The sequence below is a fragment of the Drosophila yakuba genome, chromosome 3L (genome assembly GCF_016746365.2).
Source record: "Drosophila yakuba strain Tai18E2 chromosome 3L, Prin_Dyak_Tai18E2_2.1, whole genome shotgun sequence".
Lineage (NCBI taxonomy): Eukaryota > Metazoa > Arthropoda > Insecta > Diptera > Drosophilidae > Drosophila > Drosophila yakuba.
In genome coordinates, this window is record NC_052529.2 from 23606586 (window position 1) to 23633315 (window position 26730).

Genomic DNA, 26730 nt, shown 5'->3' on the forward strand with positions numbered 1-26730 from the left:
ATGTCCTCAAAAATTGGATCGGCCGTATGGCGTACTGCAAGGCCAGCCGAGGCAGCCATTTGAACGAACTTGTATTCCATAAGTAAACGGAAGGATTGTACTTTAATATGAAAAAACAAATTTTATGATCGGATGAAGCGTTTTTGTTTTATTGAATTAAAACAAAAAAAAGTTACGTGGCGGTATTCTTGATCAGGATCAATAGCCGAGTCGATCTGGCCATGTCCGTCTGTCTGTCCGTCCGTATGAACGTCGAGATCTCAGAAATTACAAAAGCTAGAAAGTTGCGATTCATGTTGCCACGCCCACTCTAACGCCCACAAACCACCAAAAACTGTCAGTGTGAAATTCTCTCCTTCGCACTTCCTGAGTAACGGGTATCACATAGTCGAGGAACTCGACTATAGCGTTCTCTCTTGTTTATTAAAGAACCTTCTACGTTCATAAGATCGGAAGAAAACTCACTTATCAAACAGTTAACCAATAATCATTCTCAAATGCGGGTGCTTTCGTAAAAATTGGAGTAGGTCAAAAATAAAGACATAAAATCTCTTAATGGACATTGACAAAAGAAGATCGTATTGCGCTTTCTAACGTCTCACGACCTAAATACGGCGAGCTTATACTAGCAACCTGGTGCCTCAACATCATCTGTTAAAATCGTATGTAATATGTTTTTTTATTAAAAATATTAATTTTAGAAATTCATAAGTAAAAAATTGTGAGATTTGCTTGTTAAGTAGCCACCTTATATCTCGCATTACACTCTGATCGTTTTTTCACATATTACGAGTAGTAATTAATTCGTTGTTGACCGTGTCTCTTATATCTATATTAATTGCAAATCGTTTGAAAAATTTCTGAAGAAGGAAAACCACAATACCTACAAAGAAACTAAAATTCCAAACAACCACTGGGGGGACACGGGGGAGAGCCGTGAAGAATAAGCAACCCCGTGAATGATGTTTAAAACTCAGACGTACAATAAGATATTCCCGATTGTGTCCTGAAGGAAAAATTGCAACGTAAATCAAGAGATAACCGTATGTTTAACCGAACCGGATCAGGCTACGGAGTGGATTGACAACAGAAATAATTGGGAAATATTGTGAAAGGAGCAGGCAATTTCTTAAAAAACCTTTTTCTCAACGCCCGCACGCTATCTACAATAAATTTAGACAAGAGTAGTTTTGCTATAGTCAGGACATATATCTGGAATTTGTTGCAGGAGGAACATACATCCACACGGACGACGAGAAAATACAGGCGATAAGAGAATTCCAAAGGAAACAAATACGAAGGCTTGCAGGCACGACGAGGTGGTACCGAAGATTCATTCAGAACTACGCCCAGACTGCAGCCTCTTTTAATGACTGTCTTAGGAAAGGTCGTATAAATATATTCAAATTATCTGAACAGGCAGTTCAGGCGTTTAAGACCTTAAAAGACAATATGGCAGCAGGGCTTACGATTGTCACCCCTGACTTTTAAAGGCTTTTTACTATTCAATGCGATGCATTAACCACTGGAGTGGGAGGAGTCTTGTTTCAGAACAAGGGGTCAGGTTGTTAACATCCAATCGCATACGTGACCGCGAAACTAAACAACGCACAGAGGAATTACATCATAACTGATTTGAAATGCTATTCGTCACCTGATTCTATCATTATTTGGAAGCAAATGCCCTCTAAATAAATAACTGACCACGCTAATCTAAAATGGCTTAGGGGCCAAAAGGATCTGTTCGAAAAATTAACACCGTCGATTCTCAAATTGCAGGCGTTCGACTTCACTATAGAACACATGCAGACCAATGCGCGGATATTTAAAAACGCGATGGTATTACGTCGGCATATTAGTGCGCTCGTCCTGGAAAAGAACTTGGACTGAGGGAGAGCCATTAGAAGTTCAGGCATCAGGTTGCCAGCTTAAGCTCGTTGTATTTGGGTCGTGGGAACTTGGTAAGCCTCTCACCTCTCCAACATAACTACCACATTCCCTTTCCTTCACACGTCCAAGTGCCAAATGGACCGCACAATACTATCCCCTTTTCCAAGGTTGTCTGTCTTAATTTTTTTGGCTAAAACTGCTAACCATTTACAATTATTGAGGGCTCTGAGGGCTCTGGTCTTTGTATGTACAAAAACAAGGCTGTTACTCGCCGCTGAAAAAAAAACTGTATTTATTACAAATATTCATAATCCTAAATTTAAAATTTAACCTTCTTAATGCCTAATAAACTTTGGCGAATGCTCTTACAAAGATATATTGTGCGTAAAGGGTAATAAAGTAATTGCGAAAATATATGTATGGAGATAGTTAAGTTGAGTTTAAAACGTAATTCAACAGATTTTACACAAAAACGTCAAGCAATCGTATGTGTATGGTAGAATATGTTCTTCACTGCTGCACTCTCCAAGCGCTATCTGATTCTCCAATTACATGATCACTGCACTTATTTTGGATGCTATTGTTTTTACTTTATTTTGGCTGGAATTTAAAATTCATAGGGGCACTTCTTTTGTCTGTTCATCACCATGATCATCCCACATCCGCAATAAGTCCATATCGGGAAAGCAGAACTAAACAAGATGGAACGCTATGGTCTGATATCTGATATATTTGATACCCATCACGACGCCGCTACACGGATCGCTTGTAGGTCTTTGACAGGAACTTCAACACTATAGCAATGAAATGAATGGTGTGTTACACGCCGAGGATCTCGTCCGTGTGGTCTATTTATACCACGGGGTTGATCAAATTGGCAGTATTGTCAGATGATTTGGACTCCATGCCGCCCATCTTGGAACTTCCTGTTTACTGGCACTAAATTTGTAGTCCACCTCGTGTACGAAAATATTAAGTCATTCTTCTTTAGTAGACTGAGGTCTTTCTTTTATACTGGATTAGAGCTTTCTCTCGTCTACTCCCGTTATCGTTTTTATGGGATAAGTGTTTCTATCTAGAAGTAATATTTTGAAAGTCAACTTCTGACTAATGAACTTTTCCAATTATTGGTAGATCTTCGTTTATCATCAAACTACATTTTTGTTGTTGCACTCAGTCTGACTAAATAACGTAGTTATTCCACCCCCATCAAGCGCCCAAAATAAGTTTATTCAATGTTTAATATGTTCCGCATCTCGGCACCGACTGGTCTTTTATTACGTTTAGCTCTATTCTCACTATGTTTTACGTTCTTAATAGCGACGAACACTCCGCGTCTCTCGGCCCACTTGCTCTTTTGACTTTTCTGTTTCGAACTTTCGAACCTGCCACGCTTGTAAACTTTTACTATCTTGTAAGGACCAATAAATTTGTCTTTTAACTTTTAATACTGAGTACGCCTGATCGTAACTAGATCATTGACTATTTGCTGTTTCTCGTCCTTTCCCTTCTGATAGAAAGTTCGCTTGTTCTCTACCTAAAATGCTTTTATATTATAATTAGCCTCTTGACGCATCTGTTCACGCTCTTCGTCCTATATCACTCCTATATTAAAGGCTGCTTAACCTGTTTTTTAAGCTCTGAACTATAAACAACACGCATGTTAACACATGTTAATAGTTTAGTGCTTTTGGGCTCGATATTGTTTACCAATTGTTGAACTTTACCCACATGATTGAACCAATTTCTAGGGTTCTCTAGGCTCATCTTTGACAATTTTAGCATCACGATTTTGTGCATTCCACCAAACTTTTAGCACGATAGTCTGCTGTTTTTCGCAATAGTCCTTGAACAAATGTGATGTAAGAGCTGCAACACGGTCTGACACAATCCCAAATAGGTTACCAAAAAGTACTGCCTGGGTTTCCCTCCTGTCTACCAGCTCTTGCGTTTACTAAAATGCGCTTAACACAACATCCTACAACTTTCAGCACCTTATCATTCAATATTGGAACGAAATAAGATTTTTCCACCAAATCCTGTGTCTCTTTTTCGCCGAAAAATTACCTCGCCTATGAGCAATAAGAATGCTTTCAGATTTCATTTGAAATGAAACGAATATTAGTTCTCTGTCTGGGTCTTTGAAATGTAATAGCTCTGATGCCCCTATTGCGTCATCGTATTTAATAAGTTCTCTTATAACTACCATATAATTCTTGTAAACACCGCTGGAGAATTTGATATGCCAAAGGGCACGTACAAAAATTCGTGCTGGTAATTTTGTGTAACAAATGAACTTACCTTTGGGAGCTGATTTAGTCGCAGAACACACGTTTATTTTTATTATATTTTGTTACAAGTACAAAAGGTGAAGCGTACTCAGAAGTACTTGGCTTGATTATCTTTTGGTCAAGCCACTCCTGAACCCTCCATTATCTTCTGCTCAGTGTAAGCAATACGTCAAGCATGTTAAGACACTGTTGCTTCTTCTGTAAGCACGATTTTCATCTGGACCTGAAAATAAATGTTTCTTTTCGGCTTGTTATTCGTTCTTTTCAAAGTTCTACAACACTTCGTTACGGATTTGGCAAAATGGCTTGGCCATTTCGCTTCGCTACGTCGAGGCGATCGGGTCAAAGAAAGTCTCCGAATTGAGACACAGGTAGCTAAGGTTCATTACGATGAAGCACGGTTAGGTTTGAGACGCCTTGCTACCCCGCAAATCGAAACTAGACCCTGGCGTTAGACCGGGGAGTTCGAAAGCGTTCAACAGGTGGGGCCAAACCCGACAAGGACCTGAATAGGCGGAATTGTGGTGAAGAGCCGGTCGACTATGTCGGAGACTACTTACGTGAACCAGGCGATTGCCAGGTCCTTTCGAACCGAGCAGGTGTGGTTCTGGCGCCACCAGTCAGAGCAGACGTGGGGTTGGCGTGTTGTTATTTCACCAGGCGTTTGCTTTGGAACCGCAGCCGTTACATCCCGTTGGCCGTTAGCAATCCTTAGACCAAGTGTCGGGTCCGCAGCGGCCAAACATTAGACCGAAGCTTCTGATCAGACCATCCAGGTCCGTCCGCACCAGCTATGGGATGCGGTTACGATGGAACGTTTGTCTTTCACTGGGCGTCTTGCTACAGGGACTGCGCATATGTCGCACAGAGGTTCAGTATATCGCTGTGTGGAAGAGCAGAAGACATCCGAAAGGCTCTGGCTGTTCTAGGAAGAGACGAAAAACGACCCACAGCTCGCAGCAATCTGGACAGAATTGGAGACAGCATATCCGGACAGACCAGGTCCAAGCATAAAGCAGACGAGACCAGAGGGTGAAGACCTCATGGCAAGTCTGGGCATGGAGGAGATGCAGCAGGAAGGACAACAGAGAGAGACAAGGAGAGAGAAGAGGCCAAGTCCAGAAAGACCCAGGCCCAGCCAGGCGGATTACGCAAAAATATTAAAACAAGTCAGGGAATGGTCTTTTCGATTTGACGGAGAAGAAAAACCCCTTGAGTTCGTGGAACAGGTGGAGTGGTCCGCAAACACGTTTGGTTTGGACCTATACAGTCCTCCGAAGAACGTTGAGATGCTACCATGTGAGTGACCTAAGAAGCATGTCGCAGGTGCGGTGGACATGGCATCGGGCAAGAGGCTGCCGAAACCACAGGCTGCTGTTCTGCTGGAGGCCAAGATTGACACCGGGGCGACAGCAAGCTTCGTAAGCGAAGAACTGGCGGACAAGCTGGCTGCCCGTGGAACGATTACAAGGATACGACAGGAGGTTAGGTTGGCAGATGGAAGGACGGCGAAATCAACGCAAAGCTCGAGACTGAAGTCGAACTTGGCAACGGACGACTCTACATGAGCATACTGATACTACCAGGAGTAGTGGATGCGTTGGTGCTGGGATGGAATTTCCTCACGCAAGTCGGGAAGGAATGCTTGAGGAGAAGTGACATAGATACATGTAATTGGGGGGGACTACTGTTGTGGAAAATCGAGGTGATTATCGAGGGAATTTCTCATTAGTCGTCTGCGGGCTTGGCTATGATTGGCCGAACCCTAGAGGAAAACAAAATAAACCTCAGGGAAGTGTTCCGCCGCTTGAAGAACGCGAATCTAAGAATAAACCCAGAAAAATGTCAATTATTTAAGCAAGAACTACTGTACCTAGGGCACCGCGTAACAAGCCAAGCGATAAAGCTGAGGCAATACCTTGGAGTCGCATCATTGTACTGACGTTTCGTGCCTGACTTCGCGCGCATTGTAAGGCCACTCAACGACCTCCTCCGCCAGGGTACCAAGTGGACATGGTCGGACCTTCGAGAAGGTCAAAGCCAGATTAGTTACCGACCCAGCCTTGGCGTACCCCGACTTCGGAAAAATGTTCATCATGCAAACGGACGCCAGTGACTACGGGTTTGGAGCGATCCTTACATAGGATATAGAAGATGGCGTAAAGGTTGTTTCATATTTTAGCCGGCCTCTAAACGGAGCCAAGAAGAACTACTCAACAACAGAGAAGGACGGCTTGGCGATTGTGTGGGCAATTTGGAAGTTAAAGGAGGGCTACCAATTTAAGGTAGTGACGGATCACATGGCATTGAAGTGGTTAAACAACATAGAACGCCCTTCGGAAAGAATTGCCAGTTGGGCGTTAGAGCTACAGCAATATGTCTTTGAGGTCGCGTACAGTAAAGGTCAATCGAACGTGATGGCAGATGCGAATCAGAGACACTGCATAGAACGCAGGACACAGAGGCCAAAGCAAAGTTCGCAGACTAGATATAGGACGGTAGCACCCTTTACAGACAGATTCCGTATAGAGCAGGGAACGAAGATGTGGTGACCTGAAAGCTATGCGTTCCTCGGCAACAAGGGGAAACCGTTCTGCGTGAAAGCCCCGACTCCCCAGCAGCCAGCCATGTGGGCAGTCGAAAGACAATTGCGCGGCTGGCAGTACGGTACTACTGGCCAGGAATGGAGGGAGACGCAAGGGCCTACGTTCGGAAATGCGAGGACTGTGTAAGGTTCAAACCAAATCAGCGGCGGGAAAGATGTTAACGCAAATCCCCGAAGAGCCCTGGGCGACCGGATGTGCCGATTTCTTCGGACCATTGCCAGGGTCGAAGCATGGAAACAATATGTTGTTGGTGCTGTTCGACATGTTTTCTAAAGGCTTTTGCGAACAGCTACTGCGCAAACGTTGCAAAAAGCGTTTAGGGAACGCATAGTCGCAAGGTTTGAAATCACGAAAATGGTGATTACGGACAACGGCGTGCACTTTACGGGCCGGGCTTTCAAGAAGTTCCTTAACGTCATGGGCATAAAGCAGCAGTTTCCGGCACCCTACACCCTGCAGGGGAAACTGACGGAGCGAGCAGTGTAAAGACTATGATAGCACTGTTCGCCGTACAGAACCAGAGAAATTGGGATGAATTCCAGTACATCGGAATCTACGGGCTACTCACGAGGGTTTTTGACACAAGACCGCGAGCCATGGATACCGAACGCACTATACGATAGAGAAACGCTAGGTACAGGAAGGCAACCAGAGTCGCCGTAAGGAAACTTCGAGAAGATGAAAGAAATCTTCGATGTTGTGCGGAAAAACCTGGCACCATTTGTGCCCACCATTGTGGGCTCGTGGAACTCCGAGGTTCGATGGGCCGTACGAGATTGTGGATTTCGTATCGCCAGTGATCACGGTACACATCAGCGACCTTAAGAACCTGGATCCGGTGGAGGAAGATGTCGAGAAAGCGGATGCGGACCCGACGGGAGGAAACAAGGAGCGCAGTAGAGCCAACAGAACCCGAGAAGCCGGTCATCCGTTTCAGCGTTAGGCTGAAGCCGGAGTCAACGGGGAATGCCACCTCTCCACCAACGCCGCACAAATGCAAATGACAATTGCTGGACAACTCGTAGTACCGGCAGTGCGAAGGCGAGGAGTTGCAGAAAAGAGGACCAGACCGAGCTGGACTTTGGACCGGGTCAACGGTAAAACCGTGGACTTTTGATCCGGAGACTGGACACAAAAAGGAAAAACAGGACAAACGGTGGAATCTGGACAGTCAAAGGAAACAAGGATACAAGTAAACTACGCAAAGCAACGAAGTCAGCAAGAGAGCTACAGCCGTGATAGTTAGAAAGGAACAAGATCGCTACGTCAAGATGTTCGGGACAAGGTAAGTCTCCAAATTGAGACACAGGTAGCTGAGGTCTATTACGACGAAGCACGGGTCCAGACCGCGGCGTTAGCCCGACGAGTCCGAAAGCGTTCAACAGGTGGGGCCAAACATGACAAGGATCCGAATAGGCTGCGAGAATTGTGGGGAAGAGCCGGTCGACTGTGTCGGAGACTACGTACGCGAACCAGACGATTGCCTGGTGTGACCTTGCGAACCGTGTCCAGGCGTGGTATCGGTGCCACCAGTCAGAGCAGACGTGGGGTTGATGGTTTTTGTTTCACCATGCGTTTGCCTTGGGAACCCCAGCCGTTAGCTACGACTGCGTCGTAAACCGGGCGATTGCGCGGAGCATCGGTAGGAACTGAACAGGCGTCTGGCGTGATCGGTCGGGACAGAGCAAGAGACGTTCGCCATCAGAGGCCAGCACTTGTTTACCCTAGTCTGGGAACGTTGAGTAGGGAACGTTGTCATAAGCTAGCCGCGCTAGCTCATTAATGAATTTCAACCTGGCGATTCTGCGTGGATTTTGCCTACGCTTAACATTTTGACCTGGCTGCACATTATTAGATGTTACGGATGCAAAAAAATCATATACCTCTTAATCATCTACTTCAATTTCGTCATTATCCGAACTTAAGCCAATTCATGTTTCCTTCCATCTCAGCTTAGTCCAAATTATAGACATTTTTCTCGTCAAAAATCTTTTGCCTGTTCATTTTCAACCTTAAATATAGTTTTTGTCTTAGACATGCCACAAGCCAACAATTTATTAATCAATAAAGTTATTCTATTAATTTTACTACAACAAAATGAGTAGGTAAACATTTCCAAAACATATAACTAGTATTTTTTTTTTAACAGTTGTATTATTTTTCCAACTGTTCTATGATTAAACGGCCCTAAAAATTTCTTCGCTGGGTTGGTAGGTCTGTTCGCCGGAGACGTGAACGGCTGCTGAGCTAAGTTAAACCTCTCGCTAGGTGGTTGGGGTGCGAGTAAAGCTTGCTATGGTATTTTTCCTTAAGTTCCGTAATTGCATTGATAACTGATGGGATATTTAAGTCTCTTTGGATGTTTTCATTCCGAACGTACCACGGTGCACCAGTTATGGTTCTCAGAATCTTTGATTTTGCTCGCTGTATGATGTCAATATTGCTGTTGCTGTGAGCCATAGGTCCAGATAGGTTTCAATACAGAATTGTAGAGTAAGACTTTGTGATCTAGTCTGAGCGGAGAACCAGAGTTGATGAGCCGGTGTAAGTTGTTGGCTTCGAGTTTCAGTTGAGTTTTTTTGGCTTCAATGTGCCTGCGCCATGTGAGTCTTCTGTCAAGGTGTACTCCTAGGTACGCTACCTCATCTGCGTTCGGGAGTGGTATGTTGTTCAATAAGAGCGGAGGGCAGTCTTGTCTGTTTAGCGTAAACGTCACGTGCTTGCATTTTTTCTCGTTTACCTTTATTCGCCAGTCAGAGAGCCACTTCTCAATGTCGGTGAGGTGCAATACCAGCTGTGCTTTAGCTTGGTTAGGGGATCTTGAACGGTTTTGCGATTTAGCGATTTTGCTCGTTGCTGACTTGTCCCGTTGTTTGCCTTTGAACCTTCAGACTCTCCAAACTCTCTTTTCAAAAAGTCCGGAGTCTTCACCCTCTCTCTGTCCATTTCCCGAATCTCCAAATTCTCTTCTTCCAGAGTCTCCAAACTCTCTTTCTCGGGCTTCAAACTGCCTTTACTACGCGTTGCCTTGTTGCGTAACTGGCAACGGCAGGCTCTCCTCATGCGATCACCATCCGCATTTGTGCGGAGTTTCAACTCCTCACAACATTCCAAACGAATTTGACGCGTAGAAGAAAAAACAGCTCATAAAAAAAAGTATAGCACCAATAATGTAAGAGGATTTATTCGTTATATTCATATAGGGAATACAAAAAAAAGAGAAAACTTTAGAGTCGAGTTCTCCGACTATCTGATACCCCTTATTCAGCTAGTGGAAGTGAGAAGGAGGGACTTCAATACGGACCGTGCAACATGGGTCAACAAACTTGTGTGCGTCCATGTCTCTGCATGCTGAGACTCAACTTTCTAGCTATTATAGTTCCTGAGATCTCGACGTTCATATGGACGGACATAGCCAGATGGACTCGGCCATTGATCCTGATCAAGAATATATATACTTTATATGGTCGGGAACGCCGTCCTGCCTACCTATTCTCTTCTGCCTAATTACATACTTTTTAAAAATATAGTATAACCGTTTTCTCTACGAGTAACGGGTATATTAAGTGTTTTACTGAACACGACATAAAAAGATTACCATATCTTGTAATTCAGATTTAGTTCCAATTTTTGTGCAAATAAATACGGACCTCTGGTCGGAATAACATTCTTTTGAAATAAATAAACTATCTTTATTTAACTGGCGCTCAACATTAAAAGGGTCCTATCTCGGAAAAATCCTTAGTTGTAACAAAAACGTGTAGGTGTTCCCCATATGCTGCCCTTTATGTAAAAATTAAACTCTGCAATATCTAGGAATTAGACAATTTCTAATAACGTACCTTACAATCGCCAATCCTTTCGACCTAAAAGATTGACGCATCAGGGCAGGGAAATCACAGAATGGTAATCGATTATAGGAAATTGAATATGACAGACAGATACCTCATACCTGACAGTAACAACGTACTTGCACATCTAGGACAGAATAAGTTTTTCTCAGTCATTGACCTCAAAAGCGGCTTTCACCAAACTCACTTTCTCAGTTAACCAGGAAAAATACGAGTTTACCAGACTACTGTTTGGCCTCAAAAATTTGCCTTCAATTGTTCAACGGACGTTGGACGAACATATAAGAATTAGGGGTTTTGTATACATCGATGACATCATCATTTTTATAAAAAATTATGAAAACCATCTAAAAAACATCAAGTTAATATTTAATATTCTGGAAGGAGAATAATTTGGTCAATACAAACTATTCGAAATTTTTTTGTATGTTCCAACCAAAATAAAGATATTTACAGAATACGAGTCTCTTACGGCACACCGAGCTAATCCAAAAAGCCGTAACGATCAAATTAAAAGATGGAAAGCAGTTTTAGAAAAATACACCAACGAACTTTTGCACAAACCTGGCAAGGCAAACGTGGTTGCCGTTGCATTGAGTAGACCTTCCATGCAAACGCATGGAGAACTAAATGCAATGACAGAAACCGTGCACAGTAATTTCAGCTCTCTTAACAAACTAATACCTTTGGCAGAAGAACCATAAATGTGTGCAAAAATCAAATACAGCTTTTTTTGGGAGGAAAGTCCTAGAAATTTGAAATTGTTTTTCCAACATATCGGAGGCACTATTACAGAACCAATATTCAATTCAGAAAATTTGATTAAAATTCTAAAAGAAAGGCAAAATCTGTCCGTCATAAATGGAATTTTTACCGACAAGAAAACCGTAGGGAAACTTAAAGAAAATTATCCTTTTTTAATAATTAAAAAACCAGATTCTCTAATAAAATAGTTTAAGACCTGACAGACGAAAATGACCAAGAAAACGCAATTATATCGGAACATAGGAGAGCACACCGCAATAACAGCGAAAACAAACAGCAGCTGTTAAAAAAAAGTATATTTTCCACAACATTTTTTTGTCCTAGCATGGTGAGTTTATTTAAAACTGTTCTTCGCGGACAATCACTACATTTTTTGACGGTACTTAACAATGGGTATTACATTTATGACATTCAGATTACATTAATTGTTTAATAAACATTCAATTTACATTTGTTGTTTCAATTTGGATTTGTTATTTCGTGGATTTTCCTGCTAGTTTCGGGGGAGGTCCGTAGGGTGGGACCGGAGCAACCACCTGGTGCGATGACTGGTGCCCAATAGGTTGAGGCCCAGGTTGTTAAAATGGTCTTGTAGCTTGTGCATGTACCGGCTGCTGTTGCCTTTAATTTCATTTGTCACCCAGAAGAAGCTGAGAACCTCGTGTATTGTCTTGTGTCGTGTAGAGGGTGAACGTTAGTGGCGGTTCGGAGAGTTTTGTTCTCGAAAACCTGGATTATTTGGATGTTGGACCTGGATGCGGTACCCTATAGTTGGATGCCAATTGTCCAAATTGGCCTGATAATCGCCTTATAAATCAACAGCTTATTTTCCGCAAATGAAGGTTAAAATCATACAAAAAACGAAGGAATGCCAAACCTGCAAAGAACAAAAATACGAAAGACACCCAAATAAGCCAAATAACCCTTCAGTACTAGGGAATCTCTAGGGAGTACCCAGGAATCCTCGAGGAATCTCGTGGAATTTGATTAAAAATCGGCGAGGAATTTCCATACAAAAGGCGTTCGTGGCGAGCAATTTGAAATTACCGAGGAATTCCTGGGGAATATCGAAAAATAAGCAAGGTCTTTTCCCGAGCAATTCCCCAGGAATTGCTGAAGAATTCCCGAGGATTTTCCCGAGGAATTCCTTGATCATTCCTGGGGAATATCGAAAAATAGGCACTGGTTTTCTCGAGGAATAATAGAGGAATTCCTCGGGAAAACACCTGTAAATCCAGAAAAATCTCCCAAAAAACGTAAAAAATTTATTTAATTGGTAAATTCAACTTTTATTTTTATTTTTTAGCCCATTAATTTTTTCCTAATTTGGTTGCGTTCTTTTTAACACATGCAAGTGCTGCCAGTGGGGCAAGCCCTTCTCCGGTGGGCTGGCCTGCTAATGTGCTTATGCATTCTGTAATGAAAAATATTTAAATAATATATCAATAGCCTAGTCGATTTGGCCATGTTCGTCAGTCCGTCCGTATGAATGTCGAGATCTCAGGAACTATAAAAGCTAGAAAGATTAAGCGAGATTAAGCACACAGACTCCAGAGACTCCAAATGCAGACATAAATGTAACGCCCACAAACCGCACAAAACTGCCACGCCCCCACTTTTGAAAAATAATTTGAAATTTTTTTATTAGTATTGTAAATTTTTTCTCGGTTTGCCAAAAATCTTTTTGCCACGCCCACTCTAACGCCCACAATTCGGCAAAAAAGGTCTGTGTTAAAGTAACGGGTATCAGATAGTCGGGGAACCTGACTTTAGTTTTCTCTCTTGTTTTTTAATACACTCAACCACAAACAGGAAACCGTTCGATTTATTCTTTGGCAGAAAAGTATCACTTGACCTAAACTACTCCAGGCAGAAAGAGAGAAAAATATTATCCTGGTAAAATAATATTCGTACAAAACAATATAAGATTTGGCAACATGTTGTCAGACAGATACACAAAAGAAAGTGTCAAGAAAAACAGAAACACTACAGTATTAGCACAAAGCGGGAGAATCATTTATATTTTGTCATTTGTGACTCTGACTACATAACAGCAAAGGTTCAAATCTTTAGATTGATCCATATTATTGACATATTGACATATGAAAATACCATTGATAAATTTAACCACACAGCCTTAATATAATTAAAAACTTACCACCCAATTCTACCCCTAATAACAAAGGAAATTATAATTTCTAAAAATCTTATCAATAGCTTGAACGTCAGGACTATAAAAATTAGGCATATAGATCTAATAGGTAGTGCTTGGAAATGGCTGGCTTGATCCCCAGATCGCAAAGATTTTGAAATAATTTAAAAAAAAATTAATTTAATTATTAATTACTAACAACCAGGTTATTCTTATTAATTCGCGAAATAAATAAAATCACTCTGGCCAATAGAAATTTAGCTATGCACTACATTACTGTTTCAAATTCAAATGCTTAAAAAGGATATTCTTAATCTGAATCAGGCCATACAGTGGGCAAAAGCAGACATTAGCAACCCTCAAATACTGGGAGACCAGAAGATCAATGAAGTTAAAAGATTATAAGAATAGAATCAATTACCTTACACCATTTGGAGGAAGCCATGCACATAGCAGAAGTAAACAAAGCAAGCAACGGACCAATGTTACACCCATTTTACCACTATTTTTCTTCATATTAATATAAAAAAAATATTATAGTTATTTGAAATCGAAAAGCCAAAATGTTTTATTGTTGTTAGAAAAGTTAAACTATTAAATTTCTGCTGTGTGTTGCACACATTTGCACTTTGAACTTTGCCATACGTTGCTCTTAAGACCTTATGGAGCTCTCTCAGCTTTAAAACAAAACTGCCACGCCTTTTAAAAAAGTTTTGACTTTTTTCATTTTATTATTTCTTATTCCAATCTTTATCGGTACACCAAACACATATTGGTCACACCCACAAAACGGTCAAAGATGTCACGACAAAACTTTTGACTTTTTTAAATTTTATTATTTTTCTTGCCAGATTTGATCGACATTTCTCAATTTCTAAACATTTTGCACTGCCACTAGTTGAGTACCAGGTATATGATAGTTGAGGAACATCACTCTCTTGGTTATTGTACAAAAGGGTCAACTCCTGTGTGCAGGAAGCAATTGTAAGTGAAAAAGTAATGTGTCTGCCCTAATATCTTATTGCTCCCTAATTAAGTGACAAATTACCACATTAATTTATTTGTTTGCGTACAATATTTTTGTACATATGTATATATACTATAATACTTCAAGAAACTAAGCAAGCAGATTGATTGGTTGCTGACTGGCCCATGTTGATGGTAATTCTCATTAGTACATGTTAGGCATCTGAATAACGATGTGTGAATTCTGGGCGGGGCTCGAGCTTAAACCGCTAAATCGTATAGGGGAATTTTTGTATTTTTACAGTCAACATTTTAAACTCCAGTTGTAGTCACACTGAAGACAAAGATGAATCCGCAGCTGAAACCAGACTCATCGCTATTAAGTTCTTGTATTGGCAAAAGTATAAAAATAAAAAAAAAGGAAAAGTTCGGCGCGTTTAGTATTGACAGCATTTTGAGCACTGCAGAGGCTGATTTAACGCTAAATAGCCTATCCATAGACAATGCAAATGCTATATCAAGTAAGAAAAATAAGTTGGTTATAAAAAAAATATAGTGATGCCTTTTATGCCTGTAAGCTTAAGGTCCTTTATTTGCTTTTCTAATCTTTAAATAACAGTTTATGTGAGTATGTATATATATGTATAACTCACAAAAAAGTTGTATACTTAAATAAAATGTTTGCTTTCAAAGTTCTTATTATCAATAATATTATACATAAATAATTTTTTTTTTTAATTTTTATTACATTCCTTGATTTTTAACAATAGGCAGAATATATATATTACAAGGAAAGATTTATTTTATTTTAAAAGTAAAACCCATTCTATAATCATATCGAAATGAAAGGATTTATGTTAGCATAAATAGTATGGTTTATAACCTATATTTAAGACCTTTAAAAAGACCTAGAAATGTAAATTCAAGTTGAATGAAATTAAGTTGACGCGTAAAAGATTTTAACCGCCGGAAAAATCAATGTCAAAGTGTACAGATTATTACAAAACCTTTAAAAACGCTTAAACGGGGTTTTATCGATTTTTCAGATTCTTACATATTTTAAACCTTGTGATCTATATCTTTAGGGTAGTTGATGATTTGGATATTACTCTTTTTAACATTTTTTTTGTTTTTTTTAGCTTCTCAGCAAACCTGTTGCACATTTCAGCTATTCGGAAGAAAAATTGAGAAAAGAGAATAAGCAGCAAGATTTTGTTTCTGTATATATATAACGCGTAATCGGTTATTTAAAGGACATTTTTCGTGTTGAAAAGAAGTCATACCTACTTCTTCTTTGATTTAATTATTCTCTTTGCTTTCAGATACATACAAATGTTTTTACACATTCCGTAGTGTGAAACCGAATAGTGCCGTAAGAAGTTTTTGTTCTTCAGAAGTGGATTTTTTTTATATTCCAATTACTTTTAGTGTACAACGGTTTACCGATTTAGTGAAAAGTATTTAAATGGTAGCAATAAGTGTTTCCGATAAAATATATACATATGTTCTTGATCAGAACCACTAGCCGAGTTGATCTGTCCGTCCGTATACATAAACGTTTTGGGAGCTATAAAAGCTTAAGCATACAGATTCTAGAGTAGTACCCTCGGCAAAAAATTTTGTGGCCACGCCGACAGGACGGCCAAAACTGCTACGCCCACACATTTTGAAAAATTTTTTGGTTTTAATTTTGTATTAGTATTGTAAATGTCTATTAACTCAGTTATGAGACGAAGACATTTAAAATTTTTCTTTTTCAATTTTAAAGATAACTGAAACAAGTCATATCGGAGTCATTTTTGAATATTGTTGAAGTGAGACTCAGTCAGACCTGAGACGTTTTTGTGTAATTGTTGCAAACATTTGCACTTTGTCGGCTCTGTAGCATTCCAACAGTAAGATAAAGATTTGGAAAGTCATAGCTTATACCCTTATACCCTTGCAGTTTCTGTAGACAAAAACGAATACGAACACTAATAATATATCCCGATTTTGATAATATTAAAACCGAAATATTAAAAAACTGGTGTGCACAGAATTAAAACATTTACAAATCAACATCAAAAACTGTTTCCCCATTTATTTTACAAATATTACTATAGCAGCTACATTTATATATGTTTTATATGCTAGATCGATTCAGCCCGTCCCGACTTATATACTACTTTCTATATTCAAGAAGATAGCTTAAAAACATACATACATAGAAGAATACAATAATATAGTTTATATTCTCGTAAATGTCTCATGTTATGTATACTTCTTTGTTATGTATTCGTTTAAATTATTTTCTTGGCACAATGTGTTTGTACACATACAGCTGCGATATACTATAGTATGTATAGTATATTAAGATATCTGGCAGATTGATTGGTTGTTGACTGATCACTTTTGATGGTAATTCTCATTAGTTATATGTGATTTCTGGGCAGGGCTCAAGCTTAACAGCTAAATCGTATAGAGGAATTTGTAATGAACAAACTCCAGTTGTAGTCACACTGAAGACAAGGATGAATTCGCAGCTCGAAGAGAACACATCGCGATTAAGTTTTTGAATTGGGAGCCTTTTTTTTACTTTAAGCTAAAATAATAGTTTGTTTGACTATGTTGACCATGTTGTTGCTGGTATGTTTAAAAGGATTGCACGCCCAACAAAAAGGATCATAAGCCTCGAAAAACTATCACGCCCACAAGTTTTGAAAATGTCATTAATTTTTATTCGTTCGTTTTAGTATTGCAAGTCGAAATTGTAGGCGAGATATTTTACCTCATGCTTTGAAAACGAAAGCAAGATGAGTTTGCCATACAATGAACTATATTAGTAGGTATAGTTTATTTATATAATTAATATTATATCGCCATGCACTAGCAAAAACTTTTATTTTGAATGATCGATATCTTATCTTTTGCAATACATCCGGCTACTTGGAACCCCTGTTTATGTGCTGTTTCTTTGCTTTATGTACTGTCATACCTGTTGTCCTGCTGTTACAGCTAAGTGAGCTTATTGTTCATATTCTATATATTATCTGTGACAAAAAAATATCTTTCAATCTGACTCACGACAGTTAAAAAAACAAGAGAGAACGCCAAGCAGAGTTCCTCGACTATCAGATACCATTTACTTCCGATTGAAATTAACGCATACTCAACTGACTCTGCATTCAACCTCCAAATAGGGAAAGCGAAGAGAGCACAGCGGCAGGACCCGAATATTCTAACAACAATACTTAATCTAAGGCTTAAAGTTTTGTGACAAAAACATTTACCCCAAGACCACGGCTACGCCCACAAAATAACACATAGCAAAAATGTTTTTAACGCCCTTAAAGGTTTTAAAAATGTTGCTTTTTAAAATTCATTTAAATGTCAAAAGTTTTTATTAGCGTAACCGACATTATCTGAGTACTCAACTAAATCGTCCTCTCTCGGTTTATAAAAACTTCATTATCGTCGACGAATCGAACCACTCACTTTCGGTACTAGTAAGTTCGAAAATATTGATGAGCTGCGTATCAAACAGGACTCAAATAAGGTCCAATAAATACAAAACGTCTAAAATTTATTTAAAAATAATGAAGAATTTTCATATTTCAGGCGATGTACCGAAACTGTATGAATTTAGCTTTCCTCAGAGAGTTCAAAATAAAAAAACCCAATTTACAAATTTTGATTTATGCCACGGACACCCCCTCCAGATTCCCTTTACATTTGATGACAGCACTGTCTCGCGCTTTATATGGCCAACAGACAATATTTTTCACTCTTACATAACCAACTCTACAAACTTCCAAGGTATTGTTTTTGATTTAAATAATTATAATCTTCACATTACACTTTAAAAATACCCGTTTTTTGTTCCAAAGAAAAACAAATGAGAAAGAAATTTACTGACAGAAAGCCTCGTCAAGCCTATAGTGCCTCACAGCTGGAACGTCTTGAAAATGAGTTTCATTTAGACAAATATCTTAGCGTCAGCAAACGCGTTGAACTGTCAAAGTCATTATCCTTGACGGAAGTTCAAGTAAAAACATGGTTTCAAAATCGTCGGACAAAATGGAAGAAACAGTTGACTTCGCGGTTGAAAATAGCACACAGACATGGACTATGGATACCTACCATTCCCATTACAACTTTTATTCCAAATACAAACTATGACTATACTAAAACCCATTTACAAATTATTAAATCTGAAATAAAATAATGAAAGCAAATAATTATCTTCTTTTTATTCTCTTCTAGTTTTGTATGGGACAAAACCATGTTGTGATATTCGTCTGGCGCTGAATATCTATTAATATTTTACAGCTTGTTTTGTGCAACTTTTTTTCAACTCAGCTAAACATTCCGTTCTGCAGTTTATCTTTAACTTCCACACTGCCATTTTCAAAAAAATGGAATTCAATTTGAAAAAATCACACGAAAAGTACCTATGGACAGGTGGCAAATACATAGTAAATAATCGAATATACAGATATCAATTAAATCAAATAACAAAATCAGATTTAACAAGAGAAAATGATATAGTCGAGTTCCTCGGCTACCAGATATCCGTTACTCAGCTAGTGGGTGCAAACTAAAAATTTCACAATGTGAAACACGATGAAACAAGGTGAACACTTAAAAGCGAAAACAATGGTATTCCATTTATGTGATGAACACTAACTATGTGCTACCAGCTGTTAGATATTTTCTTCCTCCTTCATGAGCTGACAGATGATTCATTGTAAAGGTGAACAATCGCCAGTACATGCCGCCCCAATACTGGGTCCAGTACTAGCCATCCTTGCTTACGAATGAAGGGTTTGCTATGGCTGTCTGCGATCATAGTGCGTGTTGACCAATTTTTATTTTAAGCAACTGCAGTATAGTTTGGTGTGGGTAAGCGACATTTATGCCATATGCCAAACTATGCCATCTAGACCAGGGTTAAGCTCAGTGATGCGTCCTACTATCCGCTGTCAAACCCTTCCTGTCATCGAGTCTCGGATGAGAAAAGCTGCAGGAGTTAGAGCCTGCATATCATCCTTGTCTGCAGGTGAAGGACATAATGGTCTGAAATAGAGGTATGCTTCTATTTGGACGAGAACAGTTTGTATATGATTGTAAGTCATTGGGTTTCCTTGAAAGGAATAATGAAGGTTAGTTTTACCGCTTTGACATTTGCCTCTCAAAGTCCTTCCAAATTGAGGGTGTGCGGAGGTTTGAAGGGCTACTGAATCTGCTGCTACGTGAGTTCTAAAATCACCACGTCATTGACTTCTTGGCGGAAGACCTTGGTCCACAGCTGAAGGGACTTATCTGCCGCGATGAAAGTAGTATCACAGTCGTTATGCATGTGCTGAACCAGTCCTGTTCGGCTGATAAAAAGTGTGTAAAGACCGGTGTCCAACTATGAATGGATGAATGGACCCGACAATGGTCGGGTTGCACTTCTCCATGGAGAGCATTCAAATGTGCGTTTTTTGGAAGTTTGGTAGCAGTTTTTGGTAGTTTGTGGGCGTGGCAAAAAGTTATTTGGCAAATAGATCAAAATTTACAAGACTAAAAAAATATAAAAAAAAAATGTTTAAAAGTATGGGCGTAACATTTTTGGGCGGTTTGCGGGCGTTAGAGTGGGCGATGCAGTCTCTCTCTGGAATCTGCATGCTGAAGCTTAACTATCTAGCTTCTATAGTTCCTGAGATCTCGACGTTCATACGTACGGGCAGACGGACATGGGCTGATCGAGTCGGCTATTGATCCTGATCAAGTATATATGTATGTACTTTATATGGTCGGACTCTTACTACCTTACATACATTTCAACGAATCTAGTTTACCCTTTTACGCTAAGAGTAACTGTAAAGGTAGTTCCTCCCCTAATGCTCAGTGTTACAAGCGTGTTAAGCAAGTCTATTCGCCAGTTCTCGACTAGTCCCATCCCGGCTGGGATGTGAGGCTTCTGTCAGGAAGCCCTGTACAAGCCTGTACTGAAATTGTTTACCTCATCTCTGGAACCTTTGCAGTTCCCTCCTATATGCAAGGATCAGAATGGCATCCCTCTTCATAAATAAGTTAACAACTCAGATGCAGTTACAGAGGATTCTCTAAATTGTCGGCTATACATGAGAAGTCGATTTTGCGATATGAAAAATATATAAACAATCACTAATCTCTTGGAGTTGACTTCCTTGGTAATACAGGGCTTCAAAAATAATCTTCACACAGATGCCATCTTCACATAACATGAATGGTCTTGCTCAGATATCGGAATGCCTATGCATAATTTTAACTAAAGGTAATTGCGTGCAACAACAAGCTTTAACCGTGATAGAGAAACACACACACAAATAAATAAATGCTGCAGGAAAAAATATTTTAATCTTTGTCTGAACCCCTCTCTCCCCTTCTCTGATGTTCTAGAGGCTCGTCTCTTGTCCATCTACCAATGGTCTATCCTACCCACAGCGCTTAATATCCTGTGCGACCCCTTTTGCAAGTGCTACCCTACATTACAAGGCAAAGCTGGTTGCGGCCTTTTTAAACTCCCTTAAAACATTATACAATTTTATTAAAATCTAAAAGGAAATAAATCTTTTAAACTAAGCAATGGACACATAACGTAAATATAAATGGTCTACAATAAATGATGCGATTAAAATCGGGAATAAAATATAATATTCACGGCCATACGAATATTTAAATTATGGAATTTTTCAAGTGGTCAGACCATACATGACATATGCATGCCTTCTGCATACATATGTATATGTATATGGAACTATATGTATATAATAATAAGTACTATACTCGTATATACGGGTCAGCTCAGCCCAAGTTGAGCGCATAAGAAACATTCGATTAAAGTAACTCTAACTGAGCAGACGCTCTGACTCTAAAATACTGAACCTTCTTTGGGATCCTTGCGAACATCATATGGCGACCGTGACAGGACGTCAGGACTTTAGGATCTCAGGACGTCAGGACATCAGGACATAAGACTAAGTCTCGCCTCCGTCTGACAACAAATGCCTTGCCACCTTGCCAACCAAACCACCGATAAAATTTGTGCAAAACTAATAACAACAACACGCAACAATTGATGGCAGAGGTGGCACAATTTTTAAACGCGCAGCCCACGATACAAAGGGACTTGCCAACATTAGAAGAAGCTCGGCAGCAAAACCCTGCAGATGGACCACTCCCACTCACAATAGCTGAGTACCGGGCAAGGCAGGAAAGGAAGGAACCAAAGAAGCACAAACGCTCCGGAAAAAGGGTAAAGCTACTACAACAACGCCGACTGGTCAAGGAAATGACCCAGTTGGCCAGAGACGAGACATCCCGGCAACGCTACAAAGAGCGTCTGGAAAACATTGAAAACAAGCTTTCGCTGCATAAATAAATGCCAATGACCCAATTTGCCTTAGTTTTAATTTCTAATTCCAAGCCGATGCGGGAAACCGCTGCTTGAAAAACACTAATATCTGTTAGGCATTTTACTAACAATGCGGTTGGACAATTTTTTTTATTATTGTAAACAAATATGTGAGCAATCACATTTATTAACAACTAATATTTCCACGTCGTAAATGACAAAATATAACAATTCTTAATTCTTAAACGTATAAATTTTTATTTTTGATTTCCTAGAAGAAGAAAATATAGAAATAGAAATGATGAGAAAAACTCATAAATAGAAAATCTCACTTTTTCCTTCAAAAAACGTTTCATTGAATATAAACAAAAAAAAGAGATGGCTTAGCGATTCTAGTGAGGCAAAAGACAATATTGCCAACGTAGTTAATAACGTAAAAATTATAGATCACATAGACGATATAAATGCGTTGTGGATCTTATTGCTGATCATTACAATAGTGCTAATTCTACAATTTCTGCTTACAATTTATGTTAAGCATAACAAAATCATCAAAAAACGTTATATGAATAGGGCAAATCGTTTAGACCAGATTGAACAAAAAATAGAGTAGAAGAAAGCTTCATAAAATCTTTTTTTTTACGACAAGCATGGAATGGAGCGAAATAGCGATACAGGTTTCGCTACAGGTTTGATAAGTCTCATAAATGTATCAATAGATTTGCAGTAATAAAATCCGAAACTTTGAAAAATCATATAGAGATAGTTGTAGGAGAATATTATAATATAGTTACATTAGTAAATAAATATGGAAGTAGACTCACATCTGAACATAATAACAAACGTTTGGGGGTTATAAAATCCCTAAACACAAGATTAAATAATATCAGAAAAAGAAGACATATTCTGATAGATGTACCAGAAAGTCTAAGTCAATTGGTTGAACTCAACCCAGACCAGTTCAAAGAACTAGACGAATCTGTACAATCAGGCGGCGCTGAGTCCGATAGTGACGTTGAAACACTAGAAGGAAGCGACCGAATTGAATTTAAATCCGAAACAATAACAATTTCTGAAATGGCACAGACAGTGACAGACTTTATCAGGCTAGCTACATCTCAGATAGCAGAGTTTGATGGTAAACCAGAAAATCTACAAAGTTTTTAGGATGCTCTAGGTCTATTAGACAGCTTAAAGAGCACACATGAAACGACTGCGATAAGCCTAATAAAAACTAAACTAAAAGGCCATGTAAGAAACCTTATAAGTTATGAGCAGACAATTGCTGCAATCATTACACAACTGTCAAGTGCAGTAAAAGGAGAATCGGTAGAAGTGATATCTGTTAAGCTTCTCAATCTACAACAGAGAAATAAAACGGCCAACCAATACACCCAAGAGGTGGAGAAACTGACAAAGGCCCTTGACGGTGCCTATATCAGTGAAGGTCTCAGCCAGTCTTTAGCGAATAAATACAGCACTACCACAGCTGTAAAAGCTGTGGCACAGAATTGCTCCAAACATGAATGACGCCATCTCAAAATTTGTAAACAGTTATAAAATCGGAGTCAGAGTAACACTGTACTCTATTATCGACGAGGTGCAAGTAATAATAATAGAGGAGTCCGAGGTCATAATCGTGCATGAAATAACTACCACAGCAATTACAACCGAGGCAGCAATAACAACAACAATAATAACTTTGTAACAACCCGCATAAATGCAACCAATTTCACTTCAGTAGAACTTTATTTGTAACTGCTTGTTTATTCACTTATTTTCGAACACAATAACACGCGTAGGTATCTGCCGGTGATCAAGTTAATAATACTCATTATCGGCTTTCCTGAGAGAGCAATGGTCTCTCTCACTGTTTGGCTGGCCGCTCTCTCGCACGGGTTCCCACAAACTTTAATAACCGTGGAGGTAGAAGAGGCCAAAACCAAGGGAGAGGCCGCGGAAACTACTACCAGGGTAATAATAATAATAATAGCAATGTGAGAATCACGCAAAATACGTCGGAAAACTCACAGAACCCTTTAGGAAACAACCAATAAATGTTCAAGTTCATTCCATCAATTATAGTCTTAATATATTCGTAACTTTCCATAATCATTCAACTGAAAATAAACTAACATTTTTCATTGATACTGGTGCAGATATCTCACTTTTGAAGGTAAATTCTGATAACTTCCAAATTCAAACAGAAAAAACAAGAGAGAACGCTATAGTCGAGTTCCCCGACTATCTGATACCCGTTACTCAGCTAGTGGAAGGGAGAAGGAGAGTCTTAAACACAGTTTTCGGCGGTTTGTAGGCGTTATAGTGGGCGTGGCAGAAAGTTTTTTGGCAAATCGATAGAAATTTAAAAAACTAATACAAAAATGAAAAAATATCAAAACATTTTTCAAAAGTGTGGGAGTAGCAGCTTTGGGCGGTTTGTGGGCGTTAGAGTGGGCGTGAAAAAGGGTTTTTTGGTAAATCGATAGAAATTTAGAAGACCAATACAAAAATGAAAAAATATCAAAACATTTTTTAAAAGTGTGGGCGTGGCAGTTTTGGGCGGTTTGTGGGCGTTAGAGTGGGCGTGGCAACATGAATCGACAAACTTGCGCTGCGTCTATGTTTTTGGAATCTGCATGCTGAATCTCAACTTTCTAGCTTTTATAGTTTCTGAGATCTCGACGTTCATACGGACGGACAGACGGACAGACGGACGGACATGGCCAGATCGACTCGGCTATTGATCCTATATATACTTTATATGGTCGGAAACACTTCCTTCTGCCTGTTACATACTTTTCAACGAATCTAGTATACCCTTTTACTCTACGAGTAACGGGTGTAATAATAAATATCGAAGGCATAGGCCAAGGTGTGATAAAGTCTCGAGGAACAACCTCAATAGAACTCCAATCAACAAAATATATTATTCCACATGAATTTCACTTGGTAGACCCAAATTTTGCAATACCATGTGATGGAATAATAGGCATTGATTTAATAAGGAAATTCAATTGTCAACTAGATTTCAAACCAAGTGAAGACTGGTTTATAATTAGACCCCAAAATTTAAATTATCCAATATATGTTCCGATAACATATAGCGCTGGCAACAATACAGTTATTCTGCCAGCCAGATCACAAGTTATTCGGAAAAAAGACATTAATGCTGTAAATGATTACATATTTGTTCCTAATCTAGAAATACACAATGGGATGTATGTTGCAAATACAATAGCAGCATCCAAACATTTATACATTCGACTTCTAAATACAACTAATTTCGACCAATTGGTCAAAGTAAACAAAATCCAATATGAAAATTTAAAAGATTATGACATTCATAATACCAACACTAAAAATAGAAGCGAACAAGTATAGTGCACACAGTATAGTGATGTGTTCGGACTGGAAACCGAACCAATATCAACAAACAATTTTTATAAACAAACATTAAGACTTAAAGATGATGAACCCATTTATATAAAAAACTACAGAAGCCCGCATAGCCAGTTGAAGAAATTCAAAAACAAGTAGGGAAATTAATTAGCGACAAAATCGTCGAACCGTCTGTATCTGAGTATAACAGCCCACTCTTGTTAGTTCCGAAAAAATCATTACCAAATTCACAAGAGAAGAAATGGCGATTAGTAATTGACTATCGTCAAATAAATAAAAAACTAATTTCTGACAAATTTCCACTCCCTAGAATTGATGACATTTTAGATCAACTAGGTCGAGCTAAATACTTTTCATGCCTTGACTTGATGTCAGGTTTCCACCAAATAGAACTTGAGGAAATCTCAAGGAATATAACATCGTTTTCAACGAGCAATGGCTCATATCGTTTCTCGCGATTACCATTTGGTCTTAAAATAGCACCAAATTCATTTCAGAGGATGATGACTATATCATTCTCGGGTTAGGAACCCTCTCAGGCATTCTTTTATATGAATGACTTAATGGTGATAGGATGTTTAAAATGATTAAAAACTTAACTTAACTTAAACTTGACGTTTTTACCTAACCTAAAGTTGCATCCAGAACTGTTTGTGTTTCACGAAGTGACATTCCTAGGTAACAAATGCACAGACAAAGAAGTATTGCCAGATGACAAGAAATATGACGTCATCAAAAATTATCCTGTCCCTCATGATGTGGACAGCGCAAGACGATTTGTAGCATTCTGCAACTATTATCGTCGATTTATAAGGAACTTCGCCGACTATTCACGGCACATAACTAGATTATGTAAAATGAATGTGCCTTTTGAATGGTCAAGCGAATGCCAGAACGTATTCGAATACCTTAAAGAAAATCTTATGCATAATAATGCATAATAACAATATCCCGATTTTCGCAAAGAATTTTCCATTATAACGGATGCTAGTAAACAAGCTTGCGGAGCGGTTCTAACTCAGAACCGTAACGGGATTCAGCTCCCAATAGCTTATGCATCACGTTCATTTACAAAAGGAGAAAGCAATAAGAGTACAACGGAACAAGAACTAGCGGAAATTCATTGGGAAATTACCCCTTTTAGACCATATATTTATGGCAAACATTTCACCATTAAAACGGAGACCTTTAACGTACCTATTTTCTATGACTAATCCCAGTTCTAAATTAACTCGCATGCGGTTAGAGCTTGAAGAATACGACTTCACAGTACAATACCTAAAGGGGAAAGATAATTTTGTAGCAGACGCACTCTCGCGTATAAATATAACAGAACTCAAAGACATTCAACATAAAGTCCTGAAAGTCACTACCAGGCAACAAAGTAGACAAGACAAAAACTGTACAGTAACAAATAAGGAACTATTGCCTAGGCAAAGTATCCAAA

The 26730-nt window shown here is 39.1% G+C and overlaps 1 protein-coding gene and 2 long non-coding RNA genes across 18 annotated transcripts; 1 reads left to right on the forward strand and 2 right to left on the reverse strand.

Annotated features, from left to right (window-relative positions):
* Window positions 1–11713: 11713 nt before the first annotated feature.
* On the reverse strand, window positions 11714–14629 carry LOC120321462. Its single transcript, XR_005561082.1, has 2 exons — window positions 13977–14629; window positions 11714–12280 (listed from the first exon to the last, which is right to left on the reverse strand). It is a non-coding gene; the product is annotated as an uncharacterized LOC120321462 (long non-coding RNA).
* Window positions 14630–14867: 238 nt separating this feature from the next.
* On the forward strand, window positions 14868–18735 carry LOC26535759 (homeobox protein vex1). 15 transcript variants are annotated; one of them, XR_005561067.2, is made up of 5 exons: window positions 16925–17146; window positions 17254–17346; window positions 17516–17519; window positions 17590–18056; window positions 18119–18316. XR_005561067.2 is itself a non-coding variant. In XM_039373979.2 (3 exons), the coding sequence occupies exons 1-3, from the start codon at window positions 14868–14870 to the stop codon at window positions 18723–18725; spliced, it is 711 nt and encodes a 236-aa protein (XP_039229913.1). In that variant the 3' UTR covers window positions 18726–18735. The 15 variants fall into 15 exon arrangements, 1 of the variants encoding a protein (XP_039229913.1); XR_005561074.2 differs by lacking the exons at window positions 16925–17146; window positions 17254–17346; window positions 17516–17519 and adding exons at window positions 14905–15042; window positions 15844–15978 and having other exon boundaries at window positions 17701–18056; XR_005561077.2 differs by lacking the exons at window positions 16925–17146; window positions 17254–17346; window positions 17516–17519 and adding exons at window positions 14905–15042; window positions 15844–15893 and having other exon boundaries at window positions 17701–18056.
* Window positions 15085–25564, reverse strand: LOC120321461. Of its 2 annotated transcripts, none has more exons than XR_005561080.2 (3): window positions 25506–25564; window positions 19674–19822; window positions 15085–19595 (listed from the first exon to the last, which is right to left on the reverse strand). It is a non-coding gene; the product is annotated as an uncharacterized LOC120321461 (long non-coding RNA). The 2 variants fall into 2 exon arrangements; XR_005561079.2 differs by having other exon boundaries at window positions 19674–20065; window positions 25506–25548.
* Between the last annotated feature and the right edge of the window lie 1166 nt (window positions 25565–26730).

Bases quoted from the DNA above. Each gene is read 5' to 3' on its own strand.
- LOC26535759 (XM_039373979.2), top strand. From the start codon at position 14,868: ATGAATCCGCAGCTGAAACCAGACTCATCGCTATTAAGTTCTTGTATT. The intron at 15,043-18,118 runs GTAAGAAAAATA...TTCATATTTCAG, and splicing joins CAATGCAAATGCTATATCAA to GCGATGTACCGAAACTGTAT. The intron at 18,317-18,387 runs GTATTGTTTTTG...TTTGTTCCAAAG, and splicing joins CAACTCTACAAACTTCCAAG to AAAAACAAATGAGAAAGAAA.